At 36.6% G+C, this 18,440-nt stretch overlaps 1 protein-coding gene across 3 annotated transcripts in view; it reads right to left on the bottom strand.

The window, feature by feature from the left end:
- Positions 1 to 713: 713 nt before the first annotated feature.
- Positions 714 to 18,440, bottom strand: part of HS2ST1 (heparan sulfate 2-O-sulfotransferase 1) — a 108,971-nt gene continuing 91,244 nt past the window's right edge. For 2 of the 3 annotated variants that reach the window (XM_027882891.1, XM_027882890.1), the window contains exons 3-7: positions 14,072 to 14,157; positions 10,369 to 10,507; positions 7,978 to 8,075; positions 6,771 to 6,928; positions 714 to 5,319 (exon numbers count right to left, since the gene is read on the bottom strand). In XM_027882891.1, coding sequence (XP_027738692.1) covers positions 5,093 to 5,319; positions 6,771 to 6,928; positions 7,978 to 8,075; positions 10,369 to 10,507; positions 14,072 to 14,157 — 708 coding nt within the window. In that variant the 3' untranslated portion in view covers positions 714 to 5,092. The remainder of the gene's footprint in view (positions 5,320 to 6,770; positions 6,929 to 7,977; positions 8,076 to 10,368; positions 10,508 to 14,071; positions 14,158 to 18,440) is intronic. The other variant, XR_003571121.1, reaches the window with a different exon arrangement.

Here is an 18,440-nt window from a genome sequence, read left to right as displayed (position 1 = left end):
AGGATTGAAAAGCCATGAAAAACATCAAATGGAAGTTGCTAAGTAACTGCATGTTGGTTTTTAATCATCAAGGCTGATAACTAAATATTTAGGAACTACCACATTAAGAAACTTGTCTGGGTCAGACGACAGTTCAGCTCCGTGGCACATGCAGCTAGGGATGTTTATAGGGCAGTGGTTACAGCGGGCCTCAGAAATCCTAAACAGCAGCGTACTCATGCTCACTGTATTTTCTTGTTTTAGGTGCTTGCTTACAAATGCAAATGACATTTCTAGTCCACTCAAGTTCTTATACCACTTTCAGCACAGCAGTAACTGAGGGTCTTCCCATACCAAGGCAGTCAGTTGGGACATTTGTTCCCTCAGGCAGGGAAGCATGTATCAATTCACTGGTTTAATGCCAGTTTCCTGTTTTTACGAATCTTGGCTTTAATATTAGGAACTTTCCATTGACACTTTCAGCACAGTGTATACTCTCCACAAACTTATTACATATCTGCCTAGAAAGCCCAATGCAAATTCTAAAGGCCTAATAAATATATTTGGTTATAGCTGTATGAAATTACTACAGACTAGCTACACTCCAGCTCTCCCCTCCCCTCCAAAATCACAATAGCTGCCAAGAAAGTTCACAATACTGCGTCACAATATCTTCCAGATAAAAAGCATTCAATGTGAATGTGACACGCAAATATTAAGACAGGACACCAGACTTCTTTTCTTTCCCCTTCCCACTGGGTCTTTTATTTTATAGCATTTGCATTAGGTAATCAACTGAAACACTTCAACAACAGAAAGCTGGCAGCATAGTGAGGAAAAATGGAGATTATTTCTCAAACAGCTGTGACAAAATGGTTTCAAGTTGGAATTGTATTGCACAAACAAATCCGTTTACAGAGGGTGAGTGGGAGCAAGCATCTTCAACATGGATTGTGAGGAAAAAAGGCACTATTTAGCTGTGTGTGTGTGTTTAAAAAGAGAAAAAAAATCATGAAGCACAATCCATGTTTTTCAAAATTACATTCAGTACTGCTTTAGAAATGCTCACAAACCTGTCTCTTTTACAGAAGCTATGGAAAGCTGCCGATGTAAATATCAGACAGTACAAGTGTATGAACATTTATAATTATGCTTCAGAAAAGTCTCAGGAAGAGGGCTCTTTCTATAAATACTGCTGCTAAGGTTACACAGTTGCATAGGCTTACAGTAGAGGAAGCATCCATCCAACTAAGCAGCCTTACACTTTCCTTAAGTTTTATCTCTAGTAGTCATAAAACATGCTCTAATTCTGAAGAGCTAAATTGGCAGTGCACTTGAATCAGGCTTTTGCACTGACTGCTTAAGCAGCACAATGCAGACAGCATCATCCACACACCTTTCTGTCACATACACCTTTAGCAGCTAAGCTTAATGGAAAACTTTAACAGATGTGTAACAGAAAATAACTGAATTTTCCCCGATATAAAATAGAACTGCTCTGAGACCATCAATAAGCAAAAGTTTGTTCCTGTAATGTAAAAATAGCTAGGTATCTTCAGAAAAACTAAATACCCAGAAAAGGCATTTCAAATGACCAGGATGGGCTGGTTTTTGTCTCCTGTATAGGTATTCTATAACTATAAATTTTCATGCCTGTTTGAAAATTAAGCCACAATCAGCATAATAATAGGGAGAGTGCTTGAAAATCCACCCAGAGCAAACAGGAATGTGCACAGAGGACAACTTGCACCCTAGCCTTGAGTCTGCTTATAAATGCACTAACTAAGTAAGAGTGAAATTCTTGTTGCATGGCTGCAGAATTATCATGGGAAGGAGCTAAAACCACTGCTGTTCTACTGTCAACACTGCCCAGTGTATCACAAGTGCTCCAGACATGCTGTGGGTACGTAGTCACCAGCACAGCTGGACTTTGTGCCACTGGGCCGACATCAACAATTTCAACAGTTTTGCACAAAATCTGGGCAGTAATTTTGTCGAGAAAGTACAGAACAGTGTAACAAAATCTACTCTCAACTCTCTATATACATATATGAGCATTTCAGCACCTTTCAAACGAACTTAGCCCTGCAAAAATCCAATCTCGCTCCTCCGCGGAGTACGGTGACTTCAGTTAAAGATTCATTTTCAGGAGGCTGCATAGTAGTTTACTGATCATACAACCTGCAAAACCAAAAAGTCATCTATTGCTGCTTTCCACTATGAGTCATTAAGGGAAAATATATACGATAAATTATATTTATATACTGTAAAATATTTTTAATGGCAACAACTTTGATTCTTTTCATTTCCAAACGGAAGATGAATAGAGCAGATTATTAAAAATCTGTAAAGCTCTTTTTCCTAAACTGCCTGTTAGGAAAACCAGGTTTGATAGTTCTGAATTCAAAGGATTCTAAAAAGTTCACAGTTGACTTTAATAGTTGCACTAGATAAAAAAGGAGAGTCTTAGTTCCTTCTGTGTTCTACACATGATCACATTTTCGGAATACATCTAGAACGAATACCTCTCCAATTGTTGCTAGTATTTTCAAAAAATACTCCTTGTTTGTCTCAAACTTGTCAGTTCACAGCAAAGAACAGGAAGTGATATCTGATTAAATAAAATGTGGTCTTACATGAGCTATGAAAAATGTATTGCTTTTTTAAAAGTAAAAAAAAGTTGCATTGTTCTATTATTTTTGTTATTGAAGATTCATAATTAAGAAATTCTAAATCCTGAAGGAGAAAAAGAAACACAATTTTTAAAATTGCTTACAGAATAGAAGAAATTTCTGTAGACCCTACTGAAATCAGTAGAAGTTTTACCTATTGTTTTCTTGTCAACACAGAAGCATTCATCTACATACCTATTTCATTACTTGCATGAAGATTTTTTATTTTCACTTAGTAAACTCTTCTGCTCTCTTAGAAGTCGCTTCTGAAAATTCTGAAGGAGATGCAAGAAGGTAAACTGATCCAAATTATTCTGAAGGAAAACAAGATAGTCAAAATAAAATCTAACATGGAACTATCAGCAAGTGGAAATCTTTCCTGGGATTATAAATATTCATTCTATTTCAAGAAAAAATACTGCTTTTTAATGAAAACTTTTAGATCTCCATTAACTACTTCTTGTGTATGATTCCTCAGTTCCTTTCTTTAGCTGGGAAATGTCTTCATGTGTGACCCTACACATCCTATATCCAAACACGTTGGCATTATTACCGATGTCAATAGACAAGGACTAGAACAGGAAGTCTTATGCATGGTTCATGCTACATAAATGGTAAGCTATGAGAAGGAACTTCCCTGATTATTTGGAAAGAACAAAGAGAGATCTATTTTTAAAATTAGAAGGGAAAAATCTTAGAAAACAAAGAAACTGCAAGATGTACTTGATAGTCTCTCGTTATCCTCTCTGTAATTGGGCTGTTACTTTTGGCTGCAGACATCCAGTTCACAGACCATTTTCCATTTCCTTTGTTTTCATTACAAGAACAAGCTGGTTAAAGAAACTCCACTCTGTAATTTTAAACTAAGCCTTCAGCACCATCCCTTAGGAATTTAAACCTTCACCACCATTCCTTACTTTGTCTCCTCAGTGCCTTCCCCCATCAAACCCTGTGAAAAGCACTTTAAGAAAAGGCAGGTGTAAGATGTGTAAATACTCAGATCTTTAAGAAAATTCAACAGGAAACAAATTCTTGCAGTTCTCCACTGCCATTTGCTATAATGCAGTGGCCCCAAACATCTGTTCTCAAATTTCAATTTACTTCATCTACCAGGTGTTTCACACTGTTAATAATGGCAACTCACAAATTTACAACAGTCACTAAGGCAGTTACATAAATACAATTATGTCAATCAAGTTCACTGCATCTTTCTCAACCAGACTACACATGACATTTTTCTTCTCGTTCTCTTACCCTAATAAAAGTTGAAGACGACATTTCTGCAAAGAGAATCCCTGGACAACATTCTGGTATTGAAGTCAGAGAGGTCACTGAAGTGTGTTTCAGCAATGTCCAGCAGTTAACTCAACCAGGAAACAGATGTGATGTTTTTCACTTCACACATAACAGAACTGGTGCAAAATCCCACTTTAAACTAGTTACTTTAAACCTTTTGGTCCAAATACATAAAATAAGCAGTATTTACAGCATTTTACTCCTTTTGTAAATGCAATGCTTTAAAACACGTTATAAAGCACCTCAGTAAAAATATTCTACAGATAAAAGTATTGAAGTAGTAGGAAAACCCTAGCCATACCACAGCTCACTAATAGAGTCATAATATGGATTCACCAATACCTCAGTTTACAATTACTACAAAGAATCCATGGAGAAACTTACTGAATTTATGATTTTTATACCACTGTGTAAGGATCAACTAGAACTGCAGACAATACCAAATTTCTTTGTAGTTTTCCCAACCTCAGTCAGTGGTGGTGGACATGAAACAAAACAAAAACCCCACTGCTCTGATTCTTGAAGTTTTTACAATATTAATGTGGAAATGACATTTTAACACTAATGAGTAGTTGTAATTTTTTTAATAAAACCACATATATAAATATGGGCAATTCCAGCAGCAGCAGCATTTCTCAGCAGAAGATGATTAACCATCCCAATTAATATCATGTGACATGATTCGCAAAAACAAAGCACAGATGTCAACCAGTTATTAAGACTACTCATACTGTATACAACCAAAATTTCCATGTTGAAAGCTGGGGAAAATGATTTCCTCTTCACAGAAGTATAAATGAAAATAAATTGCTCTGAAAATTAAAAAGAGCATCAACAGAAGTGTTTTGTGTTTATATTTTCAAATAGAACTGCTGTGTATTAATTGCTCCGAATTACAGTGTAGATTTCTTCAGGTTAAGGATACTGACTCCCACTGAAAGTATTAGTCAGGTAAAAGAAATTAAGCCTTTGCTCCTGGATTACCAACACAGCCATATCCAAAGCCCTGGAGGTGATCCACAGCCCACTTTTCTGATATAAAGAAATGTCTTGGAGGTCTACAAGCAATCTAATTTCCATGGCTGAGGACTAAGATGATGATGCGATCAAAGATTTAGGTCCATAAATCTAACAGTATAGTGTTCTTAGTTTGATTTAGGGTAAATCTTTTCATAGAAAAAGTTTTGAGCCAGAATATACAATTCTCCATCTTTTTCCCGAACTGCATGTGCTCTGACAAACTGAAATTGCTCCAGTGCAAATTCATAGAACTCATTCTCCATTTTCCAGATTTCAGACTGTTGTAGCTTGGCAATAGTTTCTTTTGTGGGAAGTTTTTTCTCAGTTGTTTTCCTAAGATGAGACTTCTTTCCTAAATGCAAAATGAAAGCAATAACTTCACTTTAAAGTTCATGTGCTTAAAAAAAGGTTTACAGTTATTTTATTTACAGGGGTTTAAACTCTCAGTGTGTTGATAGACTGCATCAGAAGTGACAAGTTTTAATCCAGAATGCATCAACATAACATGCAGAGTTGGAAAAGCGCAGTCTCTCTCACTAAATGTTAATGAATTTTACATCCATTCTTTCAATTCTTCCTCCTTATTCTAATAAACCCAGGGAATGAACATTCATTCAAGGAACAAGATTACTCCACACAATATACTTGGAGCAAGATTGGTCTTTCAAAATGAATTATTTAGATGTTAATCTGGTATCAAATGTTAAGAATTTTAGAAACTGCGGAACAAAGAACTTCTTTCCTAGAATCATAGAAACATTTAGGTTGGAAAAGAAGTTTAAGGCCATAGAGTCTGACCACAAACCTAACACTGCCAAGCCCCACTAAACCATGTCCCCGAGTGCCACATCTACACATCTTTTAAACACCTCCAGGGATGTTTATATTCAATTCAGACTACAAAAAAAACCCCAGCCACTGCACTGGTGTAAGCCCTGTCTAGCACTCCATGAAGGAGAAAAAAAATCCTGTTTTCATGTGATTTCAGTTGTCTATTTCTAATCAAAATATATACTCCCTACTAATGGCATTTAAAGCATTATTCTCCCATCTAAATAGGATACTATAGTCTTATCATAAATGATACATAAGCCACATCCCTGTTGCAGAGTTCCCGAGACAAAGAGGACTAAAATGACCAAAATGATGATAAGATTTTCCTTAAGAAAGTTTATCTGTTGCTTTGTAATAAACTTGTTAATACTACACATCTTGGGTCTATACATCAGACCCTTTTCCCCTCTATTTATAGATAGATGCTCTGCTAAGAGGGACCTTTCCTTCATCACAAGTTGCATGGTCAGCTCCTAGAAACTGAGCTACTGGCTACGTTATGTCTTATTAGGAGCCCTGGAAGATAAACACGTACTTGGGTCTCTGCATCCCTCAGGCCTTATTGCTCGGCCAACCAGGCTGCACCGAGCACAGTCAATTTCAGCAGGGCTTCTGAGGAAATGGAAATCTGCCACATCAGCCACTTTACAAAACTGAAGCCACTGCAAGACCTTAAAAAATGCTCTGTTAAATTTTTTTGCATGCAGTGTACCTACACAACTGCCTTTACCCCAAACTTAAATATTTACAATTTGTGTAAGGCAGGAAGATACTTGGGCTACCCCAAAAAAAAATTGCTGAGAATCTTTTAAAAGGAGTTTATCTTATTTGTAGGAGCATCAGCCAGCTGAGAGACAAAAGACTGGCAGAGCCTCAAAACTATTTATTGAACTCTAAAGAATTCACATTAGAAAGGCAATAAGAGGACGAAAAATCCATGGAATCCATGGATATCAACTATGTAAATACCTGTCCGGTACAGTTCTGTGGCACCCCTGAAGAACCGGGGCAAAGCTGCCTCCAATAACATGATAAAGTCTTCAAGCTCTTCAGTAACTCCCACTAGGAAGTATTCATTAATCAGATTGTATTTGGCTTGTTCCAAAGCCCATCTGCTTCCCACATTCCTAAAATGACAGAGAACAATTACAGCAAGTTCTGATGGCAGCCAACAGTCCTTGGTCCCTAGATAGAGATTACTTCACAACAGGACATTTGTATAGGAAAGGCAAGACTCATTCCAAGTTATAACCATTCCTAACTTCATTTCCCTTTCCAGTTTCTCTCGTCTGTGTTTTTATCTAAAAATGTGAATCTATTTATAGAGGAGTCTCCACAAAAATACCCAATGTATGTACATGGTTAATGTCTCTATTAATGCAATTTTCGGAGGATTTACATTTTCTCAATGTTAATACTTGGTCTCCACTTTCACATTAGATACCTGATAAGAACACACTTTCCTTTTTGCATATTCTTCCTTTCTCTCCTTCTCTACGTGGCCACAGTGTAGATAGGTTTGACCAACAGGTACTGAAAGGGGAGCTCCCAAGTGGCCATTTACTTTGCTTATGTTTGAAAGAACAGTACCTTTGATGAATAACTGCCCTTGATATCACTCAGAATAGTTCCATTAATCTGTGTGGGTTTTTTTTGGTTGCTGAAGGGTTTTTTAAATATGTGCCATTGTTATAAAACATGTTGCATTGACAGATGGACACTATTTGCTTTTGTTTCAGTTTCTACTAAGTAGCATTGACTACTGGATGCCTGGTAAAGGTTTAAGAAGATAAATTTATCCTGATCTCAATTATTTTATTCTCTCCAGAAACTTCAGGAGCTCGAACTAAAATATGTCCATTTGGAAAGAAAGATACCGTATTCTGACATAAAAAAAAAGTCAAGACTCCAAATCTGCAAAAATAATTTTTAAAATTGAAAACATACGTTTTCCCTCATAGCACTGCTGATACAGTATTCTAACATATTGCTTGTTTAAAAAACTGCAACACTGTTTCAGTAACTTTTTCAGAAGAAAACCTATTACTAAAGTACCCACTGCTTCACTCTGCCTAGCTCCTCACACTTTCCCCAACTGTGTTACATATTCAAATTTGTTAAAGTTTATATTTCAGCAATGATGTACTTGACTAGCAAGCTACACCTATCTCCCTACCAGCATTCAGAGCTGTGGCCACAGAAGAATGGAATTTGAAGCCAAAGTTTCTCTGGAGCACAGTCGGAACCTCCAGCTGCCACACATTCATCAAAAGTCTGGAACAAAGACAAAATTGAGCTGAGCTTTAAAATCTTATATACATATCAAACATCTCAGACTGGCTATTTGCTAAATGTAGTGGGGACAGAAAAACACAAGATATGATGTGAAAGGATAAAAGGTAGCCTTGCTTTCACAGTATTATTAGGATGACCTGTTTGTCTAAATTAAAATAGTATTTAGACAATCTTTTATGGTTACAACTAATGAACAGTTGATCTTACCTGATACACATTGATATACCTTTGATATAACCTTAGCAAAGGATATTTGACAAAACTAGCACAGATAGTCAGTAAGCGTTGGTATAATTGTTTTCCTGTATAAAAGAAGTCACTAAAGATACAGCATGAAATGCCATAGGGAATTGTGTGATACTGGAACAGCTGCATCTTTATAACATAGAACACTGTGCATTTTGTGTTTTAGATTAAAGACTGGTTTATCTAATTTTAAATATTATAACAAATAACTGCCATTGCAGAGGCTAATTTGGTTTTGGCAACCAGAAGAATTGAAAGGAAGGTGTTCACTGCGTAACAGAATATTCCATACAGTATTGCTCTCTACGTGGATACCTGATTGCTCTCTACACAGGAGCAGCAATACACAGTTTCAACTGCAGTACCTCAGTAACAGTAAGAACTCCATTAGCATTGGAAACAATTTGTAAATTGTTACTGTGTCACCATAAAGTAAGTACTTATAATATTTCTAGTCAGCATATAAGGCCTGCATCTAGGATAGATTAAAAAAAATATTTAGTAATAAGAGATCACATATACAACTTTTAAGACAGTTTCTTCTTTATAATTACAATTTTCTGTTCAAAACAACCATGTAGAAACATGTTTGCATAATTATTTGGGGTTAAGAACAAGGACAACATCATTTGCTTCTGTTTTGTGGTGAAGATTCTGAGACATTCTGAAAAATTTACTGATACTATATCAAAGCAGGGAATAAACTGTGCCTGGGTTCACAATGAACTTTAATGAGTTTAGAGTACCTTGTACATGTCACACATCACAAATAAAAACACAGCTTAACTAGGAAAACAAGACACTGGTATGTTTTTCCTAGCATAATTCTCTAGTGAAATTCTGCACTGATCCAACATGAGTACTGGGTAACTCCAACATTATCTTAGAACTAAGCTGTTAAATGCACCTCCAAATTAATGAAATGCAGTAGCTGATGATGGCGCTAAACCCTAAATTAACACAGGAACAGTTAGTAACCAACTGGAAAGAAAAGAGGGATGGTCTGCTCCCAATATCTAAAAAGCACTGTTTGGATGGGGAGCAGCACACAAAATGATTGGTCACATTTATTAGTTGTTATGGCGTTTATAGACTAAGTGTATTCAGTATGATTTTTGCGTATTTTTTCAATGTCTCTTGGTATTCACACATTGCAACACTAAATTGTCAACACTACAGAAAAATTGCATCAGCCTAAGAAAATATCACTGAAATCGTAAAAAGTATTTGGCCCTGTAACATACAAAATCTCACTACATTTTATAAAGGATTCCTCACTGTTCTAACAATAGTTTTATAAACTGTACTCATATACTTAATACCCTCCTTTTCTTCCTGATTTAAAAACCCAAAAGTAACACGCCCCAACAAACATCTTACTGAAAACCATGACAATGGATATATAGATTCTTTCTGAAGTAAATATATTTTGTAGCCTACATGATGTTGCCATTCTTGAAACTGTATTAATAGTCAATGTTTGAATGTGCTAACCTGATCTTACAGACATTTAAGGCAGATGAGGATGTATAGAAAGGTATGTATCACACTCCATAGTTTTCAAAAAGACTCCTTACAGAATTCCATTGAAAGGTTTATGATTTAAAAAAATTAAATCAATTGGGTTGCTAATTCTAAGAAAATAAACAACAAAGCCAAAGCATCAGCAGTTCTACAGCTTTTGTTGAAAAAATGTGTCTTAGTCTTCAACAAGAAGGGATTAGCCTTCTTACATAGGAGTATAAGCTTATCGTGATACTTACAACTCTGGATACCTAACACATTTTTTAATTTTATTTAATTTTTTTAACAAACTGCAAGATTAGGTGAATTTATAAGGGTACAAAGAACATACTCAATGTTATGCTCTGCTCCATTATGGACACGAAGTGGAGAACGTAACTTCCAAATCCACCCTTATCACCAAGGCTGATACAAGAACAATTCAGCTTTTATCAGGACATATTTTAAATTGTTTTCACACTAACTTTAGTAAGTACAACATGTATAATAAAGTGTACTTTACCTTTTTATCCCCCTGTTTTCGCCTCCGTAGCCCTGGTCTGTAATCATCTCCAAAGCGCAGAAAGTAATAATAAGAAACTAGTCGTTCTATAGGATCTCTTATGACATTTATGTAAATTGGTTTCTTTTTAACACCAAATCTAAAGTAAAAGAGGAAAAAAGAAATCTTTCAAAGGATAAATCAAAGCTTCTCATCTAATACTTAAAAGCCTGTCTCTATTGACACAACTGAAATCTCTACACAAAATAAATGATACTGAGAGGAAGTTTAGAGATCACTTCTTTTCATCCTCATACCCAGTGCATTACATGGATGTGAAAGTCAGTTCAACTTCAGTTTGTCTAGGATTATGATTTTAAAAGTTTTTTCTTATTAAAGAAACAAACAAATCTTACATATTTTCACACAAATAGATACTAAAAATGTTTACACAACCACGCTGACTCTAGAAATGCCTTAATTAGTTTAGCAGCCCCATATGTGTTTATAATAAGTATGAGGAAGTTTGATATTGAGTTCCTGTCCTCCTGAACTGGGCTTTGCAATGCTGCAAGTAGTTTTCCTGGCAGGTCTCCAGTTGTCAGAAACGTTAACAGCAGGAAGACAGAGCTCAGAGCCCATCAAGCTGGGTTGAAGGTATATGGCTATGCCTATTAAATATAAGCCTAAGACAGTATCTGTAACCATATTAATTTCTCTATCTAAAGATATTAAATTTATCCTTAGACATTTACTCTAAGCAAATTTTTATCTACTGTAGTAGAAACAGGAAGCCTGATGAAATCAGGTGGCAAGCTCATAGGATACATGACAAAGATTTAAAACACCAAAACTATTTTGTGCAAATGCTACCTTTCAATGATCTGTGTTCAAATCAGCTTTTACGATACACTTCTTGGTTTTACTTTTTCTTCCATTTGAGACATCGTTGTGGCAAATAATTATAGTATCCAAACATTAAAGAGTTTATATCACAATGGAAATTGCAAGTGTGTCAAGTACCCTGAAGTAAAGCTAGAAGTTGGAAAAAAAGTTCTGTTCCCATGCAAACTGGGAAAGTGTTCTGCATTGATAGAGGGCCATTCAAGCCTCCTAGCTTGGCTAAAACAGAGAGCACTCATAGTTTCAAGATGCAGTACCACTATTGTTAAAGGGGTACTCTGCAAATTTTACTACCAGATACTGTGCATAAGAGGAATCTTAAGTTTAAAAGCTGAAGAACAGAAACATAGAATAAGCAGCAGAAAGGAGGAAGTTAGAAAAAAACCAATTAACAGGCATTACTACGGCAAAAGACCAGCACTACAGACAGAGAAATTGTTAAAGGCTACAGAAAGAGCAATTGATTCTCCACTGTTGCCAGCAGAGTACCAATGAGTCAGACTGGAGCATTCAAAGGCGGCATTGCTGACATCTGTCTGCATGCCAGCTCCTACTTCCCAAAGTCTGCAAAATAGGGTGTGTGAACATTTCAACCATTTTGATGCAAAGTCCAGACTTTGAACTGCACCTTCTTTCAGGTCCACTGAAGTGCACGAGAACACCCGTGTGTCTCCTTCCACAGACTGCACTGCAAATGCTGAGAAAGCTGTAACAGACCACTTGGTGTAGCAGCCTCAAGCAACAAACAATATGTATCCAAGGGTTAAATGGAGATGTTGAAGTCCTTAGAAACGCTTGTGCTGGACTGGATGTTCATATGGATTTGCAGATGAGCTGGCAGAACTAGCTACAGTTACAGTAACATAAATCACTTACTACTGCAATTTTATTAATAATGATAATGAATTGGTAATTGCATTTTCAAAGAACCTTTTTTCCAACTATTTACCAGAGAAAATAGGAATAAGAGTAGATGGGAAATTTTTAAAAAAAAGGGGAGGGGGGAATTAAAACTTTTATTACTGTCATTTCTACGTGGATGGGTTATGATAACCTGTCCTCAATACTGCAATCATCCATGGAACCCACTACTTTAACTTGCAGCATAACTTAAGAGGTACTTCTGATATTTGACAGAGGACCTAAGTTTGATGTTCATGTATAAGGACACATTGATTTTTCTGAAATATTTTACACTTCTTAACTACAAGAATGTTCATTACAAGAACATACCTCACAGCCTTAAAGGTGTGGGCCTTGCCAAGCACAACCAGCGTATTCAAGATATTATTTTAATAATGAAAACCCAAAGTATGAGAAAGCAAGCTGTTGTGGGAAAAAAATAAATCACTTAGGTGAAAGGATAACAAACAACAAAGACAAGGATAACACAGTCCTGAAGGGAAGATGCAGATGAAAGAAATCTGTGAAATTGCTTAGATGCTTTCTAGATGTAAAATAATTATTTTAGTTTAAGAAGTTCTGGTATCTGAAAATGTTTTCAGCTTTATAAAGTAAGTAACAAATAAAACAACATTCAGCTTTGCTGCTCCAAAAAGCTATTACTCAGTTCAAGCATTTATTAACGCTGAAGCATTTTAACTTCAAAAAGGCAGAAAGGAAACTAATGAAATTTGATATATTTATTTGATTGATTGATTTGCAAGTAAGACTTTTTGCCTGTTACTTTTTGTAAACTTCAAGCTTTTACTTGGTGCCATTGGTCATTTTCAGCTACTACTGTAGCTTTTAGCATTCTCTATTATATAATACACTGTATAGAGAATCTATGAAGGTCTCACTCACCCATCTCATTCTTTGTAATAAAAGGCTCAAATTAAAAAATCAGTGTACATGACAGAATGAATAATTAAAACGAATGACTAAACAAAAGGAATTACTACATACAAAAAAAGAATTTCATTAAATAATTAATATGCACAGAAACATAACACTGAGGACTGACTGTCGGCAAGAGGTAAAAAGAGCGGGTTACTATCGTTTGTACAGTTGAATATAATGAGATCTGAAAATTCCACTTTCAATTTTAAACCATTTTCCACATGCTCCAAATTCAAGATGAAGCACTGCCTAGTAAGCATCTTAAGCAAAACTGACTTGTCAGTTCAAGGGGAGGTTTCATAAGACTGAGCTACGAAGGATCTCTGCTTTAGATCCAGAAGCAAAAATAAGACAAGAAAAGAAACATATGAAAGGGGAAATACAGATATGACCCTGAACCTTTGAAGTCAGTGGGAGGATTTTTACCTCATTTTATTTTAAATTAATTTTAGAAGTAGCAGGATTTAACTGCACAAGAATTATTTCAGTGCTTTTTTACCAGAAGTCAACTATTATAAGCCAGAAAACTACTTCAAAATATAACTTTTCAGATTCCGATAAAGTGTAAAGGGATACTATGGTAGAGAAGAACTCCATAACTTAAGAGGTAGGTGGTATTATCCTTTATTTACCCATAATCACCTATTATGAAACATTTTTGAGAACAGATATGTTAAACTTCCCCAAATGGGAAGCCAACCCCAAGACAGAACTGCCAGTGTTTCAGAGAAAAACCATGATTGTTTGCAATACAGACATGGAATACTAATCCCAGTATATAAATATTTCTTAAATGAGACTCGGCTACATTTTGTCATGCAAGAAGATGAGCAAACGGTGAAAATCAACCCCGAATATCGCCCGTCGTGGGAATGTCAGTGTTTTACCAAACTGCAGTTCCCAGCTTTTCACCACTAGAGGGCACTCAGAGCCCAGTCGGAGCCTACTCTGCTCCAGGGAAACCTCCAAGGGAACGTACTTGGCAAAGTCCAGGTAAGATATATGGCCGTGGTAAAACCCTGGCTTCATTTCCTTCCAGGAAGTCACATTCTTCACAAATCGGACCTGTAAAAGTAGACAGCAGAAAGTGTTTCTGCATTGCTGGAACACATTATGCTTTCCCACACATAGTGTTTCCTGGTTTGTAAGTAAAATCTTATAATGCATTAGAAAAAAAAAAAAGTCTATTTTGAATATTACAAAAAAAAAGTGCCATTAAAATAGACTTTTCTGCAGCGTAGAGATGACTGATTTAGATCATCACAAATTAATGATCAGAAACTAAACAAATGCAGAATAGAGGAATCAGAAGGGCAATTGAAGGAAAGGTATCACAAAAACATCAGCAAGACAAACGTATATTTTTGTCAGTACATTCTATTTGTAATTTGAAAGGAACGTGGAATTCCTTCAGTAGAAATGCACATACATCTTTAATGGAATTGTATGATCTGTATTTAATCCTTCAAATAAAAATGTACCAGATTTACAAGCATGTTTTTAGACCTATTGTACTGGGACGTAAGAAAGATCTGATGGTTCATTTGCTCCCCAACTCCCAAAATGCAAAGCAATCCAGACATTTTAATAATGCATGCAGTGTAAATCAGGTCTATAGTTTACTATTTTGAATAGTCACCTTAAGCCTAACATTCCAGTGAAACTTCCACATTAAATCATGAAGTAGCCCTCGCACAAGGGCTGATAAAGCAGTTTTCGGCAAATTTCACAAAAATAGGAATATCTTTACATTTCAAAGAACAAAGAAAGATACAAGCCCCAAAACAGAAAGTGTGATCAAATTAAGTGGGACATGCAAATCCTGATAGAGTTTGGCTTTATTAGATGAACAGAATATTTTAACATCAAAGCATTTAACTGTAAGTTATTTCTAAACTAGTGAATTGGATAATAAAGAAAGGATGATAAATTTGTACTGCCTGAGCTGTCTGACAATGATATGCCATTTCTGAGGCTAAGAATTAGAAGATAGTGTTCCCTGCACATCTACAATATCTTTTCTGTTATACAGTGAAATAGATAACCATGAAGATAAGTGAGGTGAGACAAGAAAGTCAAAAGAAGGAAAGGCTGAGAGCTCAAGACAACACACTAACATTTCGAAAGGTCAAATGGATTGAGAATGTCCTGAAGCTTGATATTTATTATTTATTATAACCTACCAGTTGAGGATTTTAAGAGGTAAGACTAGCCTGCTGCTGTTTCTTCAAAGGTACAAAACTCACAGTATAGGGTTTAAGAGGTCAATAACCTGTACTTACTTCCTCAAACACTGGCTCTAAGACCCTCGGTAAGAGAAATGTATGTTGCTTTTTAATAATAGGCAACATTAATCTTTCCAGTGCACAAATTTCACACTGTGGCATTGCAAATTTTAAACCATAAATTGCACGTGAAAATTGTGGCAAATCTAGCTGAAAAGCACTGCATAATGTAATACAGTGGTGTTTCATAAACTGCACTGTCTTTCTGTCTGGTTTTGTGCACAGCACAAACTGATAATATCAATCCAGTTGAACCACCTTTACTGCTACTGAAACAAACCACACTTTCACTGACTGTACCTTTCCAAGTTTAATGACAAGATATTTTTAGTGGAGAGCGTCAGATATGAATATCTGTTTACCTGGGGAAAAAAGTTTCATAAATGTATCATCCTCCCTTCCTTCACCCACAAAGCCCAAAATGTCATGGTTAGTTGATACAACTCTGCAACTAAACCTATGGTGTCCAGTGCAGTGTGCATGTTCAAGCACACTTTTCAGTTACGTTTCCATGAACAAGCTTTCTGAAATCTAACACCACCCAGATTTCAGTTTCTAATAGACTAAGACTAGACACAAAGAAATGCTAACTACAAAATTCCAAGGTTTTTGTCTTAGACCCCCGTGCCATCATCTGGCATCAAACCGTTCCAGTAACAGTTAAAAAATCCTTTATTGTCTTTGTCTTACAATGTTATTGTCTGCTAAGGAAATTATTTTTACGGACATAGGATGGATGGTCTAGCCTCTAACACCAGCCAAGCTAAGAGAAGGCTAGGAAGGTTTTATATGACAGCTCTGACATTTACATCTGCCTTGAGATGGACCAGCAACACACTGAGCCCCTGAGAACTATAGCTTTTAACACCTATAACTAGCCTGCAGGCAAGAGATTTTTTTTTTCTCCCACACTTTGCAGCATTCCAAAAATCAGAATTGTTCCAGGTCACAGACAGCCTAATGAGCCTGGATTCACACATTTTAGGTCAGAGACGAATATTGCTCACTGCTTCATACTGTTAAATATGATCAATTTTACCTTTCTTTTCAGGGCTTAGCAGATACTGGAGCTTTCAAGAGACAGAGCAAGCTTCTCCATCTGAACCCAACTGAATAAAATCTGAGGTGACTTTAAAAGTTCAGATAGACGTGAATGGAATTCCTGTGAAGTTGTTTCGTGGTGCTTTTATATAATCAGCTATAAAGTTGTTTCACAGCCTTTACTAAGTGGGAAATCAGCTGAGCTTCACTGAATTAAAAAGCCAGATCAAACGCACTCTGGGGGCATAAGATGTCCAGAAAGGTAAGTTAAACACATTCAGTTTCTAGAACAGTAAGAATTTAAAACAAATCCCAGTGAGGCAAATGATAAAAAACCCAACCAGCATACTTGGTCTGAGAAAAATCTGTGTGAGCAAACTGAAGTGACATTGTAAGCTCTTACCTCTGTCCAGCAACTGCAGCTATCATTCCCTCTTCTCTACAGTCTGACCACACACACACACCCCTTTTACCATGCCTAAAAGGTGGTCTGTCATTCCCCTGTGGCCTGGTATCACCTGGGCTTTGTGAATACCAAAAAAGCCCATCTTTTCACATTATATCCAAGGGTTTTTTGTCAACTGCCTTAAAATTACAAAGAATTCGGGGTGAGGACACAGGAGGATTTTCCATTTGAACTACAATTAAAAAGGGCTCTCAAGTAAGACTGAAAACCAACACAGTGTTCCCATTAAAGGAAATCTCAGATTCAGATTTCAAGATCAAGCATTATGGGATGACAATCAGAATCCCTCTGCAGAAAGGCACTGCTTTCTTACTTATCCTCAATTGTCATATCAACTAATAATTTACAGTTAGCTCTAAATCAGAGGGTCAGGAATGCTGGAAACAGGCTAGCAGCATACCTCTGGCTGCATGCCATGAGCAACCACAAGCAAGCTCAAGGCAAGGGCAGTTGAGAATCAATTTTGTGAGATGGTGTAACGATCCAGTTCACCAGTTCAGCCACAGTACAGCCAGGATATCCGCTTGGCACATACAGCTCTTTCTCAGAAGGAAAAATACAACTGGCACCCGTGCAGCACTCGTACTCACTAGACAATCCAAATCCCAAGAGAAAAACTCTTAAATGTTCAGGAGCACATGACAGTACTTCCACCTAACAGAGTTGCTGCAACCTGCTACTTGTTCCGCTTCTGACAGCCATTGAAACCTTCATTAACACAGGAAATAAGTACCCCTAAAGTCAATATGAGTGCGCTGTCTTCTGAGAGGCCACTGTTTTAGAATACACTTGGAAGCAAGATGATATATTTTCAGGTTGCTCTTCTGAGAACAATGGAAAGAGAAACTGTGATAGAAAAAAAAGAAAAAAAAACAGAAAGCAGCAAGCTGAGGGAGTGAAACACTGGGTAACTGTACCATTCACAACAGTACAGAGAATGTTCTTATACCCACTTTTCTAATAATATATCAAGAATACATGCTGCAATGCACAACAGTTATTTAATTTTAAATGTTTTGGATGGCAATTTCACCATGTAACAAAAATGATGTTTGTATGGCTGGTATGCCATCCTGATAGCCATAACACAGGCATACTTGTATGGACAGAAAGTATCAGTGCTGAAACATGCAAGCAACAAATAAAATCCAACTAAACAACTACTCTGATTTAATGAAGAAAGCAAGTGCTTCTACTACAGACCACACAGGTCAGAAGTGAAACACGGGCAACGTGGCACTCAGCTTGCTGCGGAGAAAAGGTCCAACCTGGGGAAATAGGGGTAGTTCCCAGGATCCTGCTGCCAGAGACGCTGCAAAAGAAAGGAGGGCTGCTGGGGCAGGTTCATCTGAAACTAAAATGGGTGTTAGGACTCTTACCAGATTATGTTAAATCAGATACAGATTATATTTGGAGTGGATTCTCTGGCAGAGAGTTTAAAATCTATTACAGGATTACAGCAGTTTGGAAAAACTACCACAGAAGTACTGCATAAAGGAAGGCTTGCTATTTTACAAATTTCTGCCAGGCCCAAGTCAATCTTCACCTTGCTTACG

Source organism: Empidonax traillii, unplaced genomic scaffold (genome assembly GCF_003031625.1).
Source record: "Empidonax traillii isolate 1590-97213 ecotype Southwest subspecies unplaced genomic scaffold, ASM303162v1 scaffold114:size1751661, whole genome shotgun sequence".
In the NCBI taxonomy this organism is placed as follows: Eukaryota; Metazoa; Chordata; class Aves; order Passeriformes; family Tyrannidae; genus Empidonax; species Empidonax traillii.
This window is presented reverse-complemented; position numbering and strand designations above follow the sequence as displayed.